This window comes from Tachypleus tridentatus, chromosome 3 (genome assembly GCF_004210375.1).
Source record: "Tachypleus tridentatus isolate NWPU-2018 chromosome 3, ASM421037v1, whole genome shotgun sequence".
In the NCBI taxonomy this organism is placed as follows: domain Eukaryota; kingdom Metazoa; phylum Arthropoda; class Merostomata; order Xiphosura; family Limulidae; genus Tachypleus; species Tachypleus tridentatus.
This window is the reverse complement of record NC_134827.1, coordinates 103,900,236-103,921,875: the sequence shown is the minus strand read 5'-3', so window position 1 is coordinate 103,921,875 and position 21,640 is coordinate 103,900,236. Positions and strand designations below refer to the sequence as shown.

Below are 21,640 nucleotides of genomic sequence, written 5' to 3'. Positions count from 1 at the left end.
TTTAATTTTCGAAAGCATTTCTGTGTTTAAAATTTGGAATCGTTTTAAAAAACCTTGCTGTGGTTTAAATGGGTTTTCATAATATCATGTTTTTTGTTGTTTCTTTGATACGGTGATAAGCAATTTTCACACGAAATTTTAGCTATCATAAAGCACCTAGAAACTCAGGCTTTTGTTGGTGAATAAATATACAAGGCATAGGGGGCGCTATTATGATTTGTCATTCAAAGTACAGGGTACAACATGAGAAATTTCTCCTAAGGTAGATTCATATTTACATTTTTCTTTATTACTAATTAATAGCTATAAGTTTTTTGTGTTTTTTGCACCCGGGAAAATTGTATATGAATATTTATATTTATTTACTTGATGTTGTTGAAATATTTGATGTTACACCGCTAAGTTTGTTGCATCGTGTCTCTAAATACCTACGATGATGTGATGATAATAAATAGAAATTAAACCGTGTGTACTGTCTACATCCGCACAATAAAGTAGTTTTCCGGTGTATTAATACGTCTATGTTAAAACCAGTGTTTCAGATAGAAATGGCGCTGCAAAGATATGATCAGTTATTAAAGAAGTACTCTATATGCGTTCTTGCAAAGCAAATTGTTAACACGTTTATTATATTTTGTTTCAAAAGCATGCATTAAAGCAACTTATTAGTAAGACCTGAGTTTATATCTTATAATAATGGTTTTCCATTTATATCGTTTTCAGTAGCTTAAAAAATAGAAACTTTGAATATGTAACAACGATGCCATCTCGTGATACACTAACGTTTGTTCATAAATCAACATGTTGTATTTTGTTTCATTTTTTAGATTTAAAATATTTAAACCAGTTCGAAATAAAATACGAATTGTGCTAAATCTCTCTGAGGTTCCCGTCTAATAATCTAAACACACATTTTGTGGTATTTGATTTATATTAATTAATTATTGTTTTGAAACTGTGTTTCGAGACAGAGAAAACAGGTAAATAATCCTTTCTGTACGATACACCACAAGTAGTTTCACTATTGTGGGGTCTTTTATCTGGAATAAATGAAATGCCCTTCAACTTATAACACCATTCAGAATTTCAAAAAGAAACGTTGAATAATATACGACCCAATTTGGACTAAAATCAAATACTACCAGAGTTTTCAATAAATGGTCCGTCAGTACGTATGTGAACCAACGTGTTACTACAGAACAAACAATTAAAGGAACGTACGAAAATATAGAAATAAGGACTTAATCTTTTGAAGTGTCAGCACTTTTACAGATTGTGAAACATTAATAGTTTTGTTTAGTGTGGTTCACTATGAGCAGTTTCTTTTATTTTAGTGAACTGTCGGACTTATAGACAAAATTACTGAGTGTGGTTTATTTGGAATTTCGCGCAAAGCTACACGAGGATTATCTGCGTTAGCCGTCCCTAACTTAGCAGTACAAGACTAGATGGAAGGAAGCCAGCCATCACCACCCACTGACAACTCTTGGGCTACTCTTTTATGGAATAATAGTGGGATTAGCCGTTACATTATAACGTCCCATGGCTGAAAGGGGATTCGAACCCATAACCCTCAGATGGGGGGTCAAACGTTCTACCCACCTGTCTATTCCAGGCCCTATAAAATCTGATAAATTCTGTTTGTTTGTAAATAAGCACAAAGCTACACAAGGGGCTGTCTGTGCTCTGCCCATCACGGGTATCGAAACCCGGTTTTTAGCTTTGTAAGTCCGCAGACATACCGTTGTGTCGCTGGGGGAGGGGCAATCTGACCCAAATTTTGTATGAATATACAACACAATTGAAATGTATAAACAAAGTTGTACATTTAAATACTCAGTTTGTCTCAGTTGAAAGTCAGATCGCTCGAAACCAAATTAAATAAAAGTTAAAGTTTTTAAAGATGGCGTCGCATACCTAGTATCGAAAAAAAATTAAATACAGTGTTTTACTAATGATATTTTCTTTTACCAGGTTTGATTATTACTCTGGCGATCAGTTATTTTAGGTCTTTTTACACAGGGGAACAGTTTGTTTGTTTGTTTGGAATTTCGCACAAAGCTACTCGAGGGCTATCTGTGCTAGCCGTCCCTAATTTAGCAGTGTAAGACTAGAGGGAAGGCAGTTAGTCATCACCACCCACCGCCAACTCTTGGGCTACTCTTTTACCAACGAAAAGTGGGATTGATCGTAACATTATACGCCCCCACGGCTGGGAGGGCGAGTATGTTTAGCGCGACGCGGGCGCGAACCCGCGACCCTCGGATTACGAGTCGCACGCCTTACGCGCTTGGACATGCCGGGCCCAGGGGAACAGAATTTTTTCAAAATAAATATTCATCTAACTCACATAAGAGGGGGGTAGTTTTTTTGAATTTCACACAAAGCCACACGAGGGCTACCTGCATTAGCCGTCCCTAATTTATCAGTGTAGGACTAGAAGAAGGGAGCTAGTCATCACCACCCACCGCCAACTCTTGGGCTACTCTTTTACCAAAGAATAGTGGGATTGAACGTACATTATAACGTCCACACAGCTGAAAGGGTGAACATGTTTGGTGTGACGGAGATGCGAATCCGCGACCCTCAGGTTACGAGTCGAGCACCCTAACCACCTGGTCAAGCCGGGCCAAGGGTTGTAGGCAGAGCACAAATAGCCCTTTGTGTAGCTTTGTGCCTAACCTTGAAACAAACTCATATGAAAAAAAAAAAATCAACTGGATTTATATAAGGTATGGATTTAAAAAAAACGTTATAATTCCACAATTTTACCTCTGATCCATTAAGGACTATCTCACAAAGAAAACTGTTTAAGTTAACAAGGAAATTTCAAAATGTTTACACATTTGTGGCCAATTGAAACAAAAAAGATTTAACTGAAAACATAAGAAAACTTATACCACGAGAAATGTCTAATAGGAAATATATATTTAAATGTTCATAACGTTTCGCGCTGGGTTTCCCTTTTAAAATCACTAGAGAAAGAGCGTCCTTGTCTGAAACGTTTCATTTTTGATTTGTGACTCACATACGATATTGAATTATGAGACGTTTTTAAATAAATATTATTTTAAGTTTTACATTAAAAACGTGTGTTGTTAGATTGCAGTCAAGCGCATAGTTACACATTGGGCTATCTGTGCTGTGCCCACCGGGGTATGTAAACCCGATATTGAGCGTTATAACTCCACAGTTTTATAGATGAGTCGCAAGGAAATTTCCAAATGCTTACACATTTGTACCTAAATGATTGTTTTTAACTAACGCTGTTAAAAATAATATCCAAGTAGAATTATAGTTTAACAGTAATGGAAGGCTGAAACGACTGTTCAAAGTAACATAAAAGATTTAACTAATAGGTTTAAGTTTGAACTTTTCCCAAAAGTTTAAAATTTAAGCTCTTTAGTTGTCGAATATGCTAGCCTTTTCATCCTTGGTGGCATTATAATGTTACGAACAATCCCATTACTCGTCGGTAGTGTGTAATCCGAAAGTTGGTAGTGAATAATGTTGACTAGCTGCTTTCTCTGTTGTTTATCTGAGGCTCGGCATGGCCAGGTGGTTAGGGGGCTCGACTCGTAATCTGAAGGTCGTGGGTTTGGATCCCTCACACCAAATATGCTCGCCCTTTTTCAGCCGTGGAAGCGTTATAATGTGACGTTCAATCCCACTATTCGTTGGTAAAAGAGTAGCTCAAGAGTTGGCCGTGGGTGGTGATGACTATCTGCCTTCCCTCTAGTCTTACACTGCTAAATTAGGGACGGCTAGCCCAGATAGTCCTCGAATAGCTTTGTGCGAAATTAAAAACAAACCAAACCTTAGCCACATCTGGGGTGATAAGGTTATTTTAGCACAAATGTACTATTTGACATTAATAAGTAGAACACTCTTTATATTAGTGCAAGTACACGTGTTGTTTAAAACTGTTTACATCATTTTCTGTATTTAAGATTTGGTGTTCGCACTATAACTGAAAGAAAAACGAAGAATAGGACTGAATTATTAATTGAAAAGTTATATGTATTCACAACAGATGGCACTAGTAGTTAAATAGCCTATTTAACTGGTTCCAATTTCGCTTAAAGCTGCACGAGGGTCACCTGAGCTAGATGTTCCTAATTTAAAAATGGAACACAGCTAGTTATCTACACCCACCGCCAACTGTTAGGCTACTTTTTACCAGCGAACAGCGGGAATGATCTTTATATTTTGATGTCCCATGGCTGAAGGGACGTTTCAATCCCACAACCATCAGATTGCGAGTCAAGCGCACTTCCAACTTATCCATGCCGAATCTCTCCCAATTACATAAATCATATCAAACTTCTTTGCTATTACCAATGTGTAAACTAAGACTTATAGACTTTTATAATACACGTGTGATTAAACATCACCATAAGACTACTACTATTGTTTAAAATTATTATTGATAAGGTTTCTGATAATTGTTTGTTTTGAATTTCGCGCAAAGCTACACGAAGGCTATACCTGCGATAACCGTCCCTAATTTAGCAGTGTAAGACGAGAGGGAAGGCAGCTAGCTAGTCATCACCACCCACCGCCAGCTCTTGGGCTACTCTTTTACCAACGAATAGTGGGATTGACCGTCACATTATAACGCCACCACGGCTGAAAGGGCGAGCATGGTTGGTGTGACGGGGATTCGAACCCGTGACCCTCAGATAAGTAGTCCAGCGCCTTAACCACCTGGCCATGCCGGGCCATGAAACTTATAACATTCTAGCAATGGAACCTCAAGAACCACTGTAATAAGATAATACCAAATTTATTTTGGTGCGAATATACATCTAGTAAACTGGAAATGATTGATCATTCAGTCGATGCTTCAGATATGCATGTTGAATTTATATAATCACCTTATCACCTTAAATTTAATTATAGACAGGTTTTATAATTTGCTCTTAAAATTTAAATAACTCTTATTGGAGACAAGTGAATGTTTCACTCACACGAAGAACAAGAGCCAACAAATCCCTTAGATACCTGAACAAGGTAGAGAATTATCTAGAAGACAAGCAGACGATTGCTCGCTGCAGTCATAATGATCTGCGTCAGATATTAATTCAAGAGTATTGTATAGATGCTAGGGTTTGGGCTTTACTCGATTCTTCCCTCCTGTTTCTAGCGCGGGACAACATTTTGGTTTCTATGCTGTAACCTTTTTCATGTCGAAATTCTAGAGTAACTTACACGCTTTCTGGTTTCTGACATTATCGACCATCTTTCAAATGCTCTTGAGATGCGTCGCACATAATCTAAACCTAAATAAGGCCTAAAAATAGAAACCGAAACGTTCCCCCCCCCTAGAAACCAGCAGAATAGTCCACGAACGTCCAAACTTTATTGAATCAGATATTTGAACCAGCAAATGGATGTCGTGTCAGTGTACAGATGGCTAGAAAAAACATCACGAGGCCTGTTTATGTGCTAGATGCATAGTGAAGTGCATTTTGATTTCAGGAAGACACAAAACAATTTCTCTACGTTATTGCCAAGAAAACACCGAGTGGACCATCAGTAGAAAGCAATATTTCTTTCGCGCAAGAGTCGAGCTTCATCCTGAAGTTGTATGCTCATTTTGGGAAAATCTGAAAACGGATTCAATCTAAATTTCATACAGGACCAGTGAAGTACATAACAAATGTAGAAATATAATGTGGACAGAAATAAAAGCTCGTACATCCTGTAAAATAGTATCACTATACTGTCAACTGTATGGATTACACTTTATCAGCAGTGTGTGGCTTTACATTAGTGAGATTGACTTTGAGTTCAGTATAATGGATGTTAAATCCATTCTCCACTGACCATCTACAGGATCCTCTTAAAAGATGCATTAAGTATCATCGTGTTACTGATTCTAGACACTAAAAAATCTCATGGTACAAACAACTAAAAGTTAACACAAAGAGTTTGAGGATGGACAAGAATTAGAAATATCTGACCTTCATAGCATTTAATATTTTTTACGGTTAGAAATGGATAGACTACGTCCGAATTATGTACTTTGTTGGTAAATATGTTTCTGGTGACGTAGTCAGTTCTATAAAAGAAAAACTTGACTATATTACTACAGATAATTGCAAGATCGTTAAACTTTGACAATTCCAAATTTGAGGGCCCGGCATGGCCAGGTGGTTAGGCACTCGACTCGTAATCTGAGGGTTGCAGGTTCGAATCTCCATCACACCAAATATGCTTGTTCTTTGAGACGTAGCTGCGTTATCATGTGAAGATCAATGTCACTATTCGTTGGAAAAGAAGAGTAGCCCAAGAGTTAACGGTGGTGGGTGATGACTAACAATTAGGGACGGCTAGTGCAGGTAGCTGTCGTGTAGCTTTGCACGAAATTCAAACCAAACCGAATTTAAGATTTTAATAAATTACAAAATGTTCTAGATTATTAGTAAACGATACCAGCTTATAACATATCAATAACAAAGAGCAAGAACAGATGAAAGACTATCATAGATGACAAAGGTTGTTGAGAATTACGCAAGATTGCTTGAAACATATGAAGACCATACTAAAAGAAAGAGTGAATACGAAATTAATTGCGACTAAGTGATAACCTGTACAAAGAAAGTTATGTGTCAGAACTTCTAAAGATGGCATGTTATGACTGGACAGCAAGTTGCTAATTACTTTATTATGTCAATTAACTCAATGACCATAAAGCTTAAACATAGGAGCAGTGGAAAACTATAGTCGTCAGGGGAATCCCCCCTTTTGTCAAATAAAAGTGTGAATTTTTAGTGACAACTCAAGCGTGCATACAATTTTGATTGCCTTTTTATCTTTTATCATAGTATATACAGTTTTTTCATGACCCGAGGAAAATTTTGTTGTATTGGACTTGGTACTAAAATTTCTTTGAAAGACAGCTACGAAAGAATTAATGCCTGCAAACTTTGGTGATTGGTTCCTACGCAGTGTGATTTGTCTTTATTTCAGTGAGAGTTGCTGCAGTTCTATTACCGTAATGTACCCATAAATATCTCTTACGTCGTAAAACAGTTTACAAAATACGAAAATGATAACCATCCAAACTTTAATCTTGTGAGCCTCTTCTTTGGTTCATTGTTGAAGTCACATTTCGCAACTAATTCAAATTTTATCTATTCAAAGACCAGCTATCATAATTTTAAAATCAGACAGTGTATACTATCACTAACATTCAAGGAGGTTGCTGATATCTCACCAAGACGTTTTGGTCATTCATAATGGTTTGAACACTATTTGGTATACACTAGTTGTTTCTAGTTTTTGACTTAACCCCATTTATGGATATTTTCAATTGCGCTTACACTACACTATGCTATATACATTTTAAAATAATTTATTAAGATATTTAATAATCTATTTTTGTTTTATTAATTAAATTTATCAGACAATTTATTTAATTAATAAAATAAGCAATTTGTTATATAGTTTGAGAAGAATTTAAAGCTCCTCAAATCTGAATTTTTTGCTATTGCTCATGCGTACGGTAAGATGTCAACATGGAAGACAACACGTCAGATATAACTAATCGTGAGAAAAAATTAGAAGCAGGTTTAAAGAAAGTGGGTATTACGTTTTTAAATCTCCATTGGGAGTTAATTATTCATGTTTATAGAATAATATTATAACATTAAAAATAATATGTACGTCACAGTTGTAGTAAATCTGTATCATGAATCTAGTTAACTTGTTCAGCATGCCAAATTTAGAACTTTGAAGTTCGTCTTTGAATGTAGTACTTCAACTAAGTCGAAGTTCGGCCTTGAATGTTACAGTTTAACTTAATATATAAGTATTAGTGTCTGTGTTTAACAAGTGAAACCATACCCTGAAGTTCCAACTGAACATTCAGAACAACATTAGCATGGACTATTGGTCTGGACTGCCCCATCCCCAGAATTTTACTATTTAAAACTCAAAGCCATTTCTTATGATCCAAATATTTTTCAGGCCACCTCTTAAACTCTCTTAATTTCGTTTTGTCACCATATCTAAAAACAACCCATTTCAAAGGTCAAGGTGTCAGAAAAAATAAAACTGTTTTTCTGATAATGAACTCTTCCCTGTCACCTTTTACGTTTTTCTCCCCTATTCCTACCATTTTCACTAGGAAGTAAAAAAAAAAAAAATGTGCATTAATATTAGCATTTCCTTTAACAATCTTAAACTCCATTTTACTCATTTGAGATCCCCTCTGATTCTTTTCTTTTTCAAGAGAAAACATTAATTGGGTTTTAACCTTCCATTTTTCGATAACCTTTCCGTCCCAGCTGTCATTTTAGTAGCTGTTCTCCGAGTCCTTTACAGCAATTCAATGTCCTTTGTAAGGTGAAGTGTTCAAGATTGAACACAATGTTCCAAATGTGGTTTGACCAATACTCTACACAATGACATTATCTTTAGACATTTTTTTTCCCACACTTCTGTAGATGCTGTCTAAAATTCTCTTTGCTGTACTTCTAACAAATACAACGCTTGTATTACAAAGTACTATGGCTTAAATTGTCAAATAATTGAAATTATTTTGTAAAACAGCAGTGTCTTTCTCACAACCAACAACACCAAAATCTTTAATATTAGCAAATTTAAAGTAACTCATTGGCCATTTCTTCATCTATATTCCTAATGTAAAGCAAAAATATCAAATGTATTAATACTAAGTGTAAAGGTACCACACTTGTCTCATTAATCCCATGTGATTGAACTCTCCAATGGGACAACTTATTTCTTGCATCTGTATAGATAAATTTTTTAAAATTCCTTTATGGGTCACCTTGTCAAATGCTTTCTGAAAATCTAGATAAAACTCACACTCGTGCTGTCGTCTACATAAGCAGTAACCTCTTCAAAGAATGTCAGGAGATAAGGCAATATTTTGTAAAGTATCTTTTTATTAGATTTTTAAACATTTTCTGCAACTGACCTGAGACTAATAGACCTGTGATTATTGGTAAAAATTCTATCACCTCCCTTGAAAAGACAAGTAAGGTAAGCCACCTTCCAATTCTGTGGCACTTGACCTACTGTTCAAGGACTTACAAAAAATATTAGCAAGTGGTTCACGTGTCTAAACCTTAACCTACTTCAAAAACCTTGCAGAAATATCTCATCCATGACTATTATCACTCTGTAAACTTGCCAGTTTGTCTTAACCAAATCAGAATTCATGCTGTCATCTTGTTTCCATTTAGCAATTCTTCAGGATGGGGAATATTGCTCAAATGCAAGAAGAAACAAAAGGAGAGTTTATAACTCAGCCATCACATAACCATCAGATATGAGCCTTCCTGTATCATACTTCAAAGGCCCAACTCCCATCCAAGCATTTTGTTTATCCTCATTGCATCTAAAGAAGCCTGTATTGTTAATCCTTAAACAGTGGCAGTGCTGTAGGTGGCAGCATCAGTGAATGATGGCTGCTGTTTAAGGGTTAACTTTCAGCCAACCTTTTTTTGGATAACTTTTGATTTTTTTTTTTTAAATTACCATTTGACCAACTCCACTGATCATCTGTAATGCAATACATCCCACTGTAGTAGTTTTTCATTAACTTCCTCAGTTTTACTTGGTAGCTTGTAACAAATTCCCACTAAAAGCTTTCTCACCCTGTACCTGCTAACAAAAACACATGGATCCACTCCCTCTGTTTTTATTTTTAATGTCTTCAGAAACATGCAAGTCACATTTTAGATATATACAGCTACTTCCCTGTATTTAGTACCATATTCTCACTAAAAAAATTTATTGTAAAAATTGTCTAATTTTATCATTGTTTCAGTTATTCCTACTCTATCAACTTCTAAATTTCAACCAGTGCTTTAAGTTAACTTGTTTTGTTTCTTACACCTCTACCATTACAATAGTGACATTTTTTCTTACACTTAAAACTACTACTGGATTGTTGTTTTTTCTACTTTTAGTTTTCTGGCTGTTGCTACTAGCCCTCTTAGACTTGTTGATTTTAGAACTGAATTTAAAAGTTGAAGCCTAAACTGGATTTCTTCTGACCTAATGTTGTGGAATTTGAAATCAGATCTTTAGAATTATATTTTGTGAAACTATACTTTGTAAATCGTAGCAATCTATACCAAAGATTGTGAAACTTAGAGGCTGCCAAAATAACAATGTTGAAATGAATTAACTTTCTAAATAACACTTAACATTAAAATATTCATATATTGCTATAAATATATTGAGTTAAGTTTATAGAAATATCAAAACAGATGACTTCATATAAATCCAATAGAACCTTGTCTTGTCTTATAGGAGGTTAGTTGTATATGATCCACATATCACAGATGTAGTTAAAATATTAAAGACAGCAACTTGGGTTCCTCTCAATATCTACTGTTTGACTTTATGTTTACTTTCCATTGTAATTCTCCCATTTTTTCAGGTAAATAGAAAGTAAAGACAATCTTTATCAAAACCCAATTTGACAGGAAAATATTCCTGTGATTACCTCAAAGAAATAAAAGTTTATACATATTTTTATTTTTGAATTCAAAATAAATGCAGTGTGTATTTTAACCTTTGTGTGGTCAGTTTAATTATACAAACTGTGAATCGTAGTGGAGCTTGTAACATCTGCAGTTTTTCAAACCAAGAGTGGACCATCTCTTAACCTTATTCAAAATCTGTTAAATGCTCAACTAGTTTTGTTGATTGAATACACAGGTTTCTGATAAGTCCTGTTTAGAGATCAAAACTTATGTACAGTGGTACAGCAGGACTTGTTCCCCAGAGAACCACTTCATTTTCTCACCGGCTGAACTAGGGTAGGCTTATAGGTACAAATTCTAAGCTTACCTTATTCATCTTGAGTTGTATAGTAAAATAATCTTAAAATTCTAAGCTTAACTTGTTCATCTTGAGTTGTATAATAAAATCTTAAAAATATATATATAACACACACACAATATACTCTTAGGGTAAAAAAGGTATTTTTAGTGTTTGTAAAAAGTGGAAGCTATTTTTTGGTTGAGGGAGATTTACTTCCTTTACTCTTTCCATCAAGGAATGCTATTTCCTGAAACCCAGCTATGTATTATAAAAATGTTTAAAGTAACAATAGCTTCATTCTACCTTTATAGTCTTCTGTCATTGAGGTAATGTGGTAGTGATGGTATGTCATGCATGGCTGATTTCATTTCCTGAACTAGTGGAACTATGTACATACCTCTGTCATACAGTTTTGATTATTTTCGGCTTTCAAAAAGAAGAAAATATGTCTATATCAATCTTTATTAGTGGACATGAACTATTTTTGGCAGGATAATGAGGAATAGTATTCTAAATATGTCCATCAAGTTTCAACAAAATCTGACATCTTTTACCTAGTTACACAGCAAAAAGTTATGCCTCATGCTGGTAAAGAGGGATTTTATTATTTATTTTGTGACCTTGACCCTCAGAGCACTGATCACTTCTAAGTTGCATCATAGTCCAAATGTATATCAATTTTCATCAAAAATTCATTTATCCATTTTCGAGAAACCTTGCTGACACACACCCACACACGACGTGTTTGCTTTAAAACTTTTGTTATTAAATCCTACTCCATCTTACCCATTAAAGATTTCCTGATTCATGAACTGAACACTTGCAATAAATGTAATTATTAGAATAGTAAAACAAGTTTGTGTTTTGTCATGAAATGACAAGTAATGCCTTTCAGGGATGGAAGTAACTGCATGGTGTCTAAGTAAGTGCATCCTGATTGGAAGGCAAAACTGCACCAGTGAATTAAGAAAAAAAAACACTTCAAAGTTGAACTCAGTTTAGTGAAATAGTTGTCTCTATTTAGATTTATACATAAAGAAAAATTATTAGTTTTTGTTTATTTTGGCATGCTCTGAAGGAAAACCTTAGTGCTTATAAACTTTCTTAAAACAATGTAGAATTTGTTTTGATGGAAACTCTAATTTGGAACTTGGAGCTTCAAGATAATCCTTGGTTATTGTGGTTGGATGTAATTTCTTATAACTGAATTGAGATTCTTGGCTGATGGTCTGAAAAAGGAATAAAGCTCTATTTTTTCTCAGTGATGTCGAGAAAACCCACTTGTAGAGAAAAATATATATGTAAAAACGGCTCATTTGGTGTGAGAAAAATTTGAACCTGACGATGACCAAAGAAGGTCAAAACGTTGTTCGCTCCTCTACGTAAAAATTTTTCTCAACCCAACAAGCTGTTTTCACATCTATATCTTTTTTTTTTTCTGTTCCTTTTAAGCCAGTACGATTTTTCAATTCAGTAAACTTGCGTGGAACAGAAGATAGTTATGAAAACTTAGCAATATGTTGCTAATAAAAACAACTGTCACAGTTAAACTCCTGTTATTTATAAAGCCTTTCATTGTTGTTATACTTTATTTGAATCACAATGTTACAGTATGTTCGGAAAAGAAACATTTCTCCTGACACTGGATGAGATATGCTTAGTTCAATTTGTTCTTGAGCATAGTAAGTATTTGTTTTGTAAAAGGTCACTTCAATTGGCTTATATTGGGTTTTTTTGCTGGAAGTAACTGCTTAAATGTACAAAGAAAATCACTGAATAGATGCAGGTTAATATAAAAATAATTTCCTACATACACTTCAGGAAAACTTATTTTTATATGGTAAAGTTATTATATCACATCAGTAATGTTGAACTGTGTTTAACTAGGAACATTGCACAAGAATGTAGGAGAATACAAGGAATAGCAAGTACACCAGAAGTGAACATTTCTAATTGTTTTCTGAAAAAAATAATTGCAATTCAGTCTTTTCTTAATTTTTAAAATTGTGAATTCATTCAAATACCATTTAAAAGATATTTCATTTGCAATAGTTCATCTTAATATTCAAACTGTATTTAATTTGTTTCCTTCATCTCTGTGTTTTTTCCCAGTGCAATAAAACAAAACACAGACCACATATGTTAAAAATTACACATTCTAGCATTTCAAGTTCTGTAGCAGTAACTGCTACGTAAAGCCGTGCAACTGATTGACAGTTTTGAAATTTTTGTGTGATGTGATGGGAAACCCTCATTCTTGAGGGAAGTTGTAGTTATGGTTGTAGTTCCTTCAACAAACACCAAGTTCTGAAATCTTCTTTACCATCTGGCCTTTTTTATACAAACAACTTCACAAACAAGTGTGGTCTTTTCACTTTCTAGTTGCATAACAAAACCATTCTTTATTTGAACTGCTTCTTCACCCAGTTATCATGTTACTTGATGGTAATTGTCTGTTGCATTAAACAATTATAATTATTATGAAACACTTTTTTGTTTTAAAAAAATGTGCCTGAGCTCTTCAAGTAAATATGGAAAGTTTAAATATATCTTTTTAAGATATTTAGATATCGAATGTTGATGTGATGTACGAGTGGTATAGAAAATCGGTAAAGTGTAAACAGTGAGACAGAGATGGAAATCTCCATCTATTTTTTTATCAACAGTCAGTGGTACTCTATTATTGTTTGTCCTGATGCATGTTTATTTCATACATATATTGATACAAGAAGCACTGGCCAGAATGAAAAGACCAAAAATGATGATAAATTTAAAATTAGGAAAAGAACAAACTGTGAAAAATGTTGTTAATCTAATGTAATAGGAAGACTATTATTTGATCAGTATTGGGTAGTGAAACCCAGTGGATCAATTCTTAATGATAAGAAATCCACTTGAAGTAAAAATGCATCTCAGATTGGCCAGTATGGGTATTAACACTTACTAATAAAGCAGGGAACAATGTTTCAAGATGACCTAGGAAGGTCGAAACATTGTCCTCTGCTTTATTAGTAAGTGTTAATACCCATAACAGCCATTCTAAGATACGGTGGATCAGTGTTGGGTAGTGAAATATGGTGGATCAAAGTCCGGTGGTGAAACATGCTGAGATAAGGTGTTGTTGTCTGTTTTATTTTACATTCACCTTTATCGATATGATAAAGATTATTCAGTCTTCTCTGTTATTGTATTATTGTTCTGCTTTTCAGGAAACCTAAAATTCACAGTTTAGACTGTTTTTCAGTTGAAGAAATTCCAGCAGAAAACCAATAGAAAGGGAGCAAAAAAGATATCTGAAAAGCCTATTGATAGTTCGAAGGTTTCTGTGAATGACAAACAAGATATCGTCCTGGTGAGGATTGTGGATATTTAGTAATTTTTATTCAGTGAGAAATTGAGATATGTTTTGTTAGTTTGTAAAATTTTTAACTTTATAGTGAGAGGGAACAGTTAATATTTTAAAATGTTTCAACAAACTGCACACATTTTTTAATTTGAACATTTGTATTTCAGTAAGATAATAAATCTCAAAGCTTCATGTGAGGACAAAAGGCATTTCTTGATGGTCCAAAAAAAAGTAGCCCATCAAAAACTTTTTATAACGAAAGTTTGTGTATGTAACTGACTTACGATGTGCACCATTTTCAACTAAATGGTAGGACTGAAGGCAAAAACATATCAGTTGTTTCAAACCTTGATAAACCTCTGATACATCTTCATGTGTCATGATGTTGATTAACTAATTCACTCTTCCAGAAAACTTAAGTTTATTTCTTCATAGATCAGTGTATTGTCCAAGAAAACATATCAGCCTTTACATGATGCACGATTCAAGAAAACATACCTTACAAAACAACCATTGGTGGGTTTTCATCAGGATGTGGGTTAGTTGTTGTATGGTTGAGCTCTGAATTTTAAATCTTATAAGCTTGTTTGGAATCCATTGAATGCTACAAAATATTCCCCATATGTCAAGTTGTGGGTGTGTTATAAGAGTGACATTCAGTCATTTTGCTTGGATAGTAGGAGGTGTGGTGCTGATAAAGTGCCTTCCCTCTGGTGAGTATTTAAACAGTTAGGGTTAGTGTAAGATATCTTTAGTATCTTTGCCATAAATACAAAATAAAACATATATATATACTACAGTTCTTTATAATATACATGTGGAATGTTATTTACTGAAATGTGTTTTGAAAATATAATTTACTAAGGATGTTCATAAAATTGGAGAAAATGTTAAAGTTAATAATGTCATTTTCTCATAGTAAAGAAAATATTGTAGTGCTTTATTAAAAACTTTAAAACATGACATCAGAAGGGTGACTGATATACAAGAGTTATCAACAAGTCACAAACAGTACTAAAATGAAATGGGTTTCTTTTCTCATGCTGATGGCAAACTGGTAATTCATTTTAGAAGTGCACCATGATTAGTCAGAAGATTACATAGCTAAATGATGAATCATGCTGGTCTCTCAACACACGTTTTGCAAAGTGCTACCCATAGTTCTTTGCATATATGAACATATGGGATACCACATGGAAAGAATACAAATTGAAGGTCAGATAAATGGTCACATTTTGGTTAAATGCATATAGGTGATGAAAAGGTTGAAAAAACTGGCTGAGGTTCTTACTTACCATATGTTGTGACATAGCCACGTGAACCACAGTATACTACCATATGTTGTGACATAGCCATGTGAACCACAGTATACTACCATATGTTGTGACATAGCCATGTGAACCACAGTATACTACCATATGTTGTGACATAGCCATGTGAACCACAGTATACTACCGTATGTTGTGACATAGCCACGTTGTGACATAGCGTGAACCACAGTATACTACCGTATGTTGTGACATAGCCACGTGAACCACAGTATACTACCGTATGTTGTGACATAGCCACGTGAACCACAGTATACTACCGTATGTTGTTGTGACATAGCCATGTGAACCACAGTATACTACCGTATGTTGTGACATAGCCACGTGAACCACAGTATACTACCGTATGTTGTGACATAGCCACGTGAACCACAGTATACTACCGTATGTTGTGACATAGCCACGTGAACCACAGTATACTACCGTATGTTGTGACATAGCCACGTGAACCACAGTATACTACCGTATGTTGTGACATAGCCACGTGAACCGCAGTACACTGTCGTGTGTTGTGACATAGCCACGCGAACCGCAGTACACTGTCGTGTGTTGTGACATAGCCATGCGAACCGCAGTACACTGTCGCGGTGTTGTGACACAGCCACGCGGAACCGCAGTACACTGTCGCGGTGTTGTGACACAGCCACGCGGAACCGCAGTACACTGTCGCGGTGTTGTGACACAGCCACGCGAACCGCAGTACACCGTCGCGGTGTTGTGACACAGCCACGTGAACCGCAGTACACTGTCGTGTGTTGTGACACAGCCACGTGAACCGCAGTACACTGTCGTGTGTTGTGACACAGCCACGTGAACCGCAGTACACTGTCGTGTGTTGTGACACAGCCATGTGAACCGCAGTACACTGTCGTGTGTTGTGACACAGCCATGTGAACCGCAGTACACTGTCGTGTGTTGTGACACAGCCATGTGAACCGCAGTACACTGTCCCACAAACATTTTGGCAATACCTGTTTCTAGTAGGTAGCAATTCTGAAACTTAATGTCCATTAAAGTGCTTTGTAATATGAAATTGTACATACTAATTAAAAAGGTGTTCTTTGTCTTCTGATTTTGTTTCCATTTTGTAGGACAGTAAAGACTTCCCAGCTGCAACAGTGATCAGTGAAAATCAATCGAACGTACTTGGCAGAACTGGGTAAGATGTACATACGTTTATACAGAACTGGGTAAGATGTACATACGTTTATACAGAACTGGGTAAGATGTACATACATTTATACAGAACTGGGTAAGATGTACATACATTTATACAGAACTGGGTAAGATGTACATACGTTTATACAGAACTGGGTAAGATGAATATACATTTATACAGAACTGGGTAAGATGAATATACGTTTATACAGAACTGGGTAAGTTGAATATACGTTTATACAGAACTGGGTAAGATGAATATACGTTTATACAGAACTGGGTAAGATGAATATACGTTTATACAGAACTGGGTAAGATGAATATACGTTTATACAGAACTGGGTAAGATGTACATACATTTATACAGAACTAGGTAAGATGTACATACGTTTATACAGAACTGGGTAAGATGTACATACGTTTATACAGAACTGGGTAAGATGAATATACGTTTATACAGAACTGGGTAAGATGAATATACGTTTATACAGAACTGGGTAAGATGAATATACGTTTATACAGAACTGGGTAAGATGAATATACGTTTATACAGAACTGGGTAAGATGAATATACGCTTATACAGAACTGGGTAAGATGAATATACGCTTATACAGAACTGGGTAAGATGAATATACGTTTATACAGAACTGGGTAAGATGAATATACGTTTATACAGAACTGGGTAAGATGAATATACGTTTATACAGAACTGGGTAAGATGAATATACGTTTATACAGAACTGGGTAAGATGAATATATGGTCACCCAGTGGTACAGTGGTTAGTCTACAGATTTATAATGCTAAAACCAGGGGTTCAATTCTCCTTGGTGGACTCAGCAGATAGCCCTATGTGGCTTTGCTATAAGAAAACACACATACACACTTAGATAAATATACATTTATATAGAAGTAGGTAAGATATGTACATTTATAGAGAACTGGATGTCCCACCTGTGACTTTGATGTAAGCCTGTGGACTTTTAGTGTTGTGAACTGGGTTTCTATGGTGGATACAACACAGCTCATTGTGTAGCTTTAGGCTTAACTACTAATGAACAAACAAAATAACTGGGTAAGATGCACATTTTAAATATACAAAAGTGTAAGAATAAATCAGCTTCATTTATAACTGCTTGTCAGTGTCAATAAGTACTACGTTCATGAATTGGTTTTGTAATCTAAAGTATTCAGATGTGCTGAAGCACAAAAAACATTTGGGGAATCATTACTGTTATGGTGCTGACAGTAAAGGTACCAAAACGATAAACTGATGTATTGTAATCTCTCTATATATAAAGATGGTTCATTACATTTGGTTAATATTTCATTCCAAGTTTTGTAATAAGTTTGCTTTGAGAAAAAATCGATAATTTAAATGGTGCCGGATTATTTCTATTTTTTAGAATTTTCTGGCTTTTAATAAAAAAAATATCTGTATTCAACATTTGAACACAGACGTACAAGTTTTTTCACATTTTAATAAGTTTTCATGTTTTAAAATGCACATATTTTAATGCATATTAATTTTGAATATCATATCAGTGACTGATATGTTTCAACACATCTTAATTTAGCCTCATGTAAAGAGTGGAGCATTATAAGTACAAGTAGTTTCTGTTTAATTTCACAAAGGTTAAAGGTGAGACAAAGGGTAATAACTTCCTGTCGTCTTATTAAAAATCATTACCGTTGCACCTTGTTTGATTCCTGTTGTGTAAAATTTTGAAGTTAAATTGTAAACTGTATGTACACAAACCTGAATGTTTAATTTTTGAACATATTTAAAACAAATATTTTTCACTAAGAAGCTTTATGTTTATAACAGGCTTAAGAATAACAAAAAAAATATTTATTTTATCAAGAAGTAATACTTGAAGTTGTGAATATTTTATAATTTGGTGAAACTGTTTTGTGAATATGTTTGTGTGTCGACAGTACTGAAGATACTCGTGAGAAACTGGAAGTACAAGAAGAAATATCAGTATTAAACGTATCTAAAGGCCCAGAAACTCAACAAACAACACTCGATACAGATGTTTCAGGTCCTTTAAACACGTAAGTGAAGTTTATTTGGACTTAGAATTATGTTTTGTATTCTAAACCTTTTTATAACCCACGTGTGTGTTGTAAGAACAAATAAAGTAGGTTAATGTTGATGTGATGTTCAATGTTTATGGAACCTTTAGTAGAGACAAGTTTCATCATTCTTAACCAAAGTCTGGTGTATTTATTTTAAATTATTTTCCATACTTCAAACACAATAGAGCTACATAATCAATTGTAAATTGTAACTCTGTTTTACATCTGTCTCAAGTAAACAAGATACATTACAACTGTATGCTTTCTGTTCTCTTACATTATGGTTCCTACTGTTTCGATAGATTCGTTTATTAACTGCTTTTAGGTATTAATGAGTAATAATTATGACTTTTATGTATTTTTATTGGAATTTGAAGATTGTATGATGTTAACAGAAATGATACTTGTATCTGAATAAAATGTGTTGTTGTCCAGTAATAATTCTTTCGGTGAATGAAACTGATTTATTCTGGGAGTAGCAGTCAAATTCCTAACATAATATTAAATAGAAAGAAAAATATTTCAGGGTTTGCTGCATGTTTCACTGTGATTGAAATTCATGGATGTGATGTTTCTTACAATTTTTAAAAATGAGCTGTTTTGTTTCTTTGTGCATTGTAGACCTAAGCAAATATCTGTTCATATTTTAACAAAACTCTCTAAAAACTTTTTGTTTTGTTTCTGAAACATAATTCAGTTAACAGATAATGATATTAAAATGATACAGTTAAAACACCTCACACATATTAAACTTGTTTTTTGTTGTCTGTAACACAAGTTGCACTATGAAAATCTAGTATCCACTGGGTAGGTAGGTCCACATGGCAAAACTAATATTTTGGATATAGATATTTCATTTGTATCCTAGCATAACTAAATGTTGTGTTAGGTCTAAGGCAGCTTGGTCGTGGTGTTAATATCGTTGTAATCGTATTAATTGTGCAAAACAACCGTAGCTATCATCTTCACCTCTTCAAGTAATGCATTGTTCAGATGAACGTGTTTGGTTTTGGAAATGTTAGTTTCTCAAATGTGATGACCCTGGGTTACATTTAAAACTAGGGTTACATAGTATATTCTTCCATTTCTACACAAACTGCTCTTATGTTGCATGGGAGATATTTTAAGAACTTGTCTTTTTTTTAGGGACCTATCGTCAACAGAAAGTTTGAGACAAATTACACAACAGTTAAATGGTTTAATGTCTCAGACACATGCTTTTATAAATGGAGAGGTTGAACCAGGAATCCCAGTGGGAAGCAACAGTGTTGAATTGGAAAGACGGAATCAAGAACTTGCCAGTTTGTTAGAGAATCACAGACAAGCCAATGAGCAGCTGCAGTATCAGCTTCAAGAACTGGCAAGTATAACCAGACTAAAAGAAAGACCTATGTAAATAGTTATTTGTTTAGTTGTAATTGTTGTTGTTTTGAATTAAGCACAAAGCTACTCAATGGGCTATCTGTGCTCTGCCCACAATGGATATCGAAACCCGCTTTTTAGTGTTGAAAGTCTGCAGACATACTGCTAAGCCACTGGGGAGCCAGTTGTAATTAACATCTTTGTTTTCTTTTTGGTCAAGCAATCTGATTTTACCTGGTAAATGATTTTAATCAATAATATTTATTAATTTTGTGAAGTATCCAAGTGAATGATCTTTCTAGAAAGGAGAAAAAGTATTATTTGATATGACTATTATCATTGAATGCATCTGTTAGTCAGAATACCTTCTACATTACCATGAAGGAACGAGATCGAATTTCTTGTCTGCTGTAGAATAGGTTTATAGGGGGCCTAAATATCCCAGAAAGTAATGTAATCTCTAAACGTTTTTCTCGGGCTTAGAAAGTTGTGTGATTTTAGGGAAAAGTGGTTTTGATGAAAGTTTGTCAGTCAAAATAAGTGGAAAATGAAGGAAAGTTTGTGGCAGGTATTTATACACACCTGTTCACTCAGTGTGGTTCGTATTTCAAACTGCCACTTGTATTTTATGCACAAGATCTTGGGAAAAGAAGTGTAAGAAGCCATCACAAATGAGAGTGAACCAAGCCTAATGCTAAGAATTTCAGACATGTCATGGTGCTACACTGCCTAGTGTTAAGAGAAGACCATCAGATGTTAAACTCGTGTACGTGATGCACTGTTAGGTGTTGTTGTTTAATTGATTTGTTTAATTCACTTGAGTGCACCAGAGTAGATGGCACGAGAGATGTAGGGTTGTTTGTATTTACTTGTAATTATGTTGTCTCTTCTTGTTAGAAAGCAAAGATAAATCGGACACAAAGGGAGTTTGAAAGGGAAAGACAAGATTTGCATGAAAAGTCTCACAGAGACCAGGCTTCTTTAAAAGACCAGTTACAGGTTCACATACAGACTATTGGTATTCTAGTGGCTGAAAAAACAGAGCTGCAGTCTTCATTATCCCAGAGTCAACAAACAGCCAAACAGAAAGCCGGTGAGAAGGTTTGAGTTTTATCATGCTGTTAACTGATGTTCCGTTTAGTTATTATGTATAGTTTCAGTTGTCATTAGCTTTTCAATTTTGCTCATTCCCTTTTTGATGAAAAGTTTGGGGAGCTGTAGTGGTGGTGCCATCTGCAGACGTCTATTCTCTGTCCTCGTGATACCTGAGTTTACTTCTCTAGGGAATGAGAAGAACTGTTAATTTCTAGTTTAAAAGGTTAATGGTCAAGGTCCTGAGTTTACTTCTCAAGGGAATGAGAAGAACTGTGTTAATTTCTAGTTTAAAAGGTTAATGGTCAAGGTCCCGAATTTACTTTTCTAGGGAATGAGAAGAACTGTGTTAATTTCTAGTTTAAAAGATTAATGGTCAAGGTCCTGAATTTACTTCTCTAGGGAATGAGAAGAACTGTGTTAATTTCTAGTTTAAAAGGTTAATGGTCAAGGTCCCGAGTTTACTT

At 34.8% G+C, this 21,640-nt stretch overlaps 1 protein-coding gene across 4 annotated transcripts in view; it reads left to right on the top strand.

Moving 5' to 3' along the window:
- The first annotated feature begins 7,429 nt into the window (after positions 1-7,429).
- LOC143247651 (golgin subfamily A member 2-like) overlaps positions 7,430-21,640 on the top strand; it is a 42,097-nt gene continuing 27,886 nt past the window's right edge. For 3 of the 4 annotated variants that reach the window (XM_076496024.1, XM_076496023.1, XM_076496026.1), the window contains exons 1-6: positions 7,430-7,586; positions 14,051-14,158; positions 16,572-16,639; positions 18,576-18,695; positions 19,866-20,079; positions 20,979-21,174. In XM_076496024.1, the coding sequence (XP_076352139.1) occupies positions 7,524-7,586; positions 14,051-14,158; positions 16,572-16,639; positions 18,576-18,695; positions 19,866-20,079; positions 20,979-21,174 (769 nt within the window). In that variant the 5' untranslated portion in view covers positions 7,430-7,523. Of the gene's footprint in view, positions 7,587-14,015; positions 14,159-16,571; positions 16,640-18,575; positions 18,696-19,865; positions 20,080-20,978; positions 21,175-21,640 lie in introns of all 4 variants that reach the window. The other variant, XM_076496025.1, reaches the window with a different exon arrangement.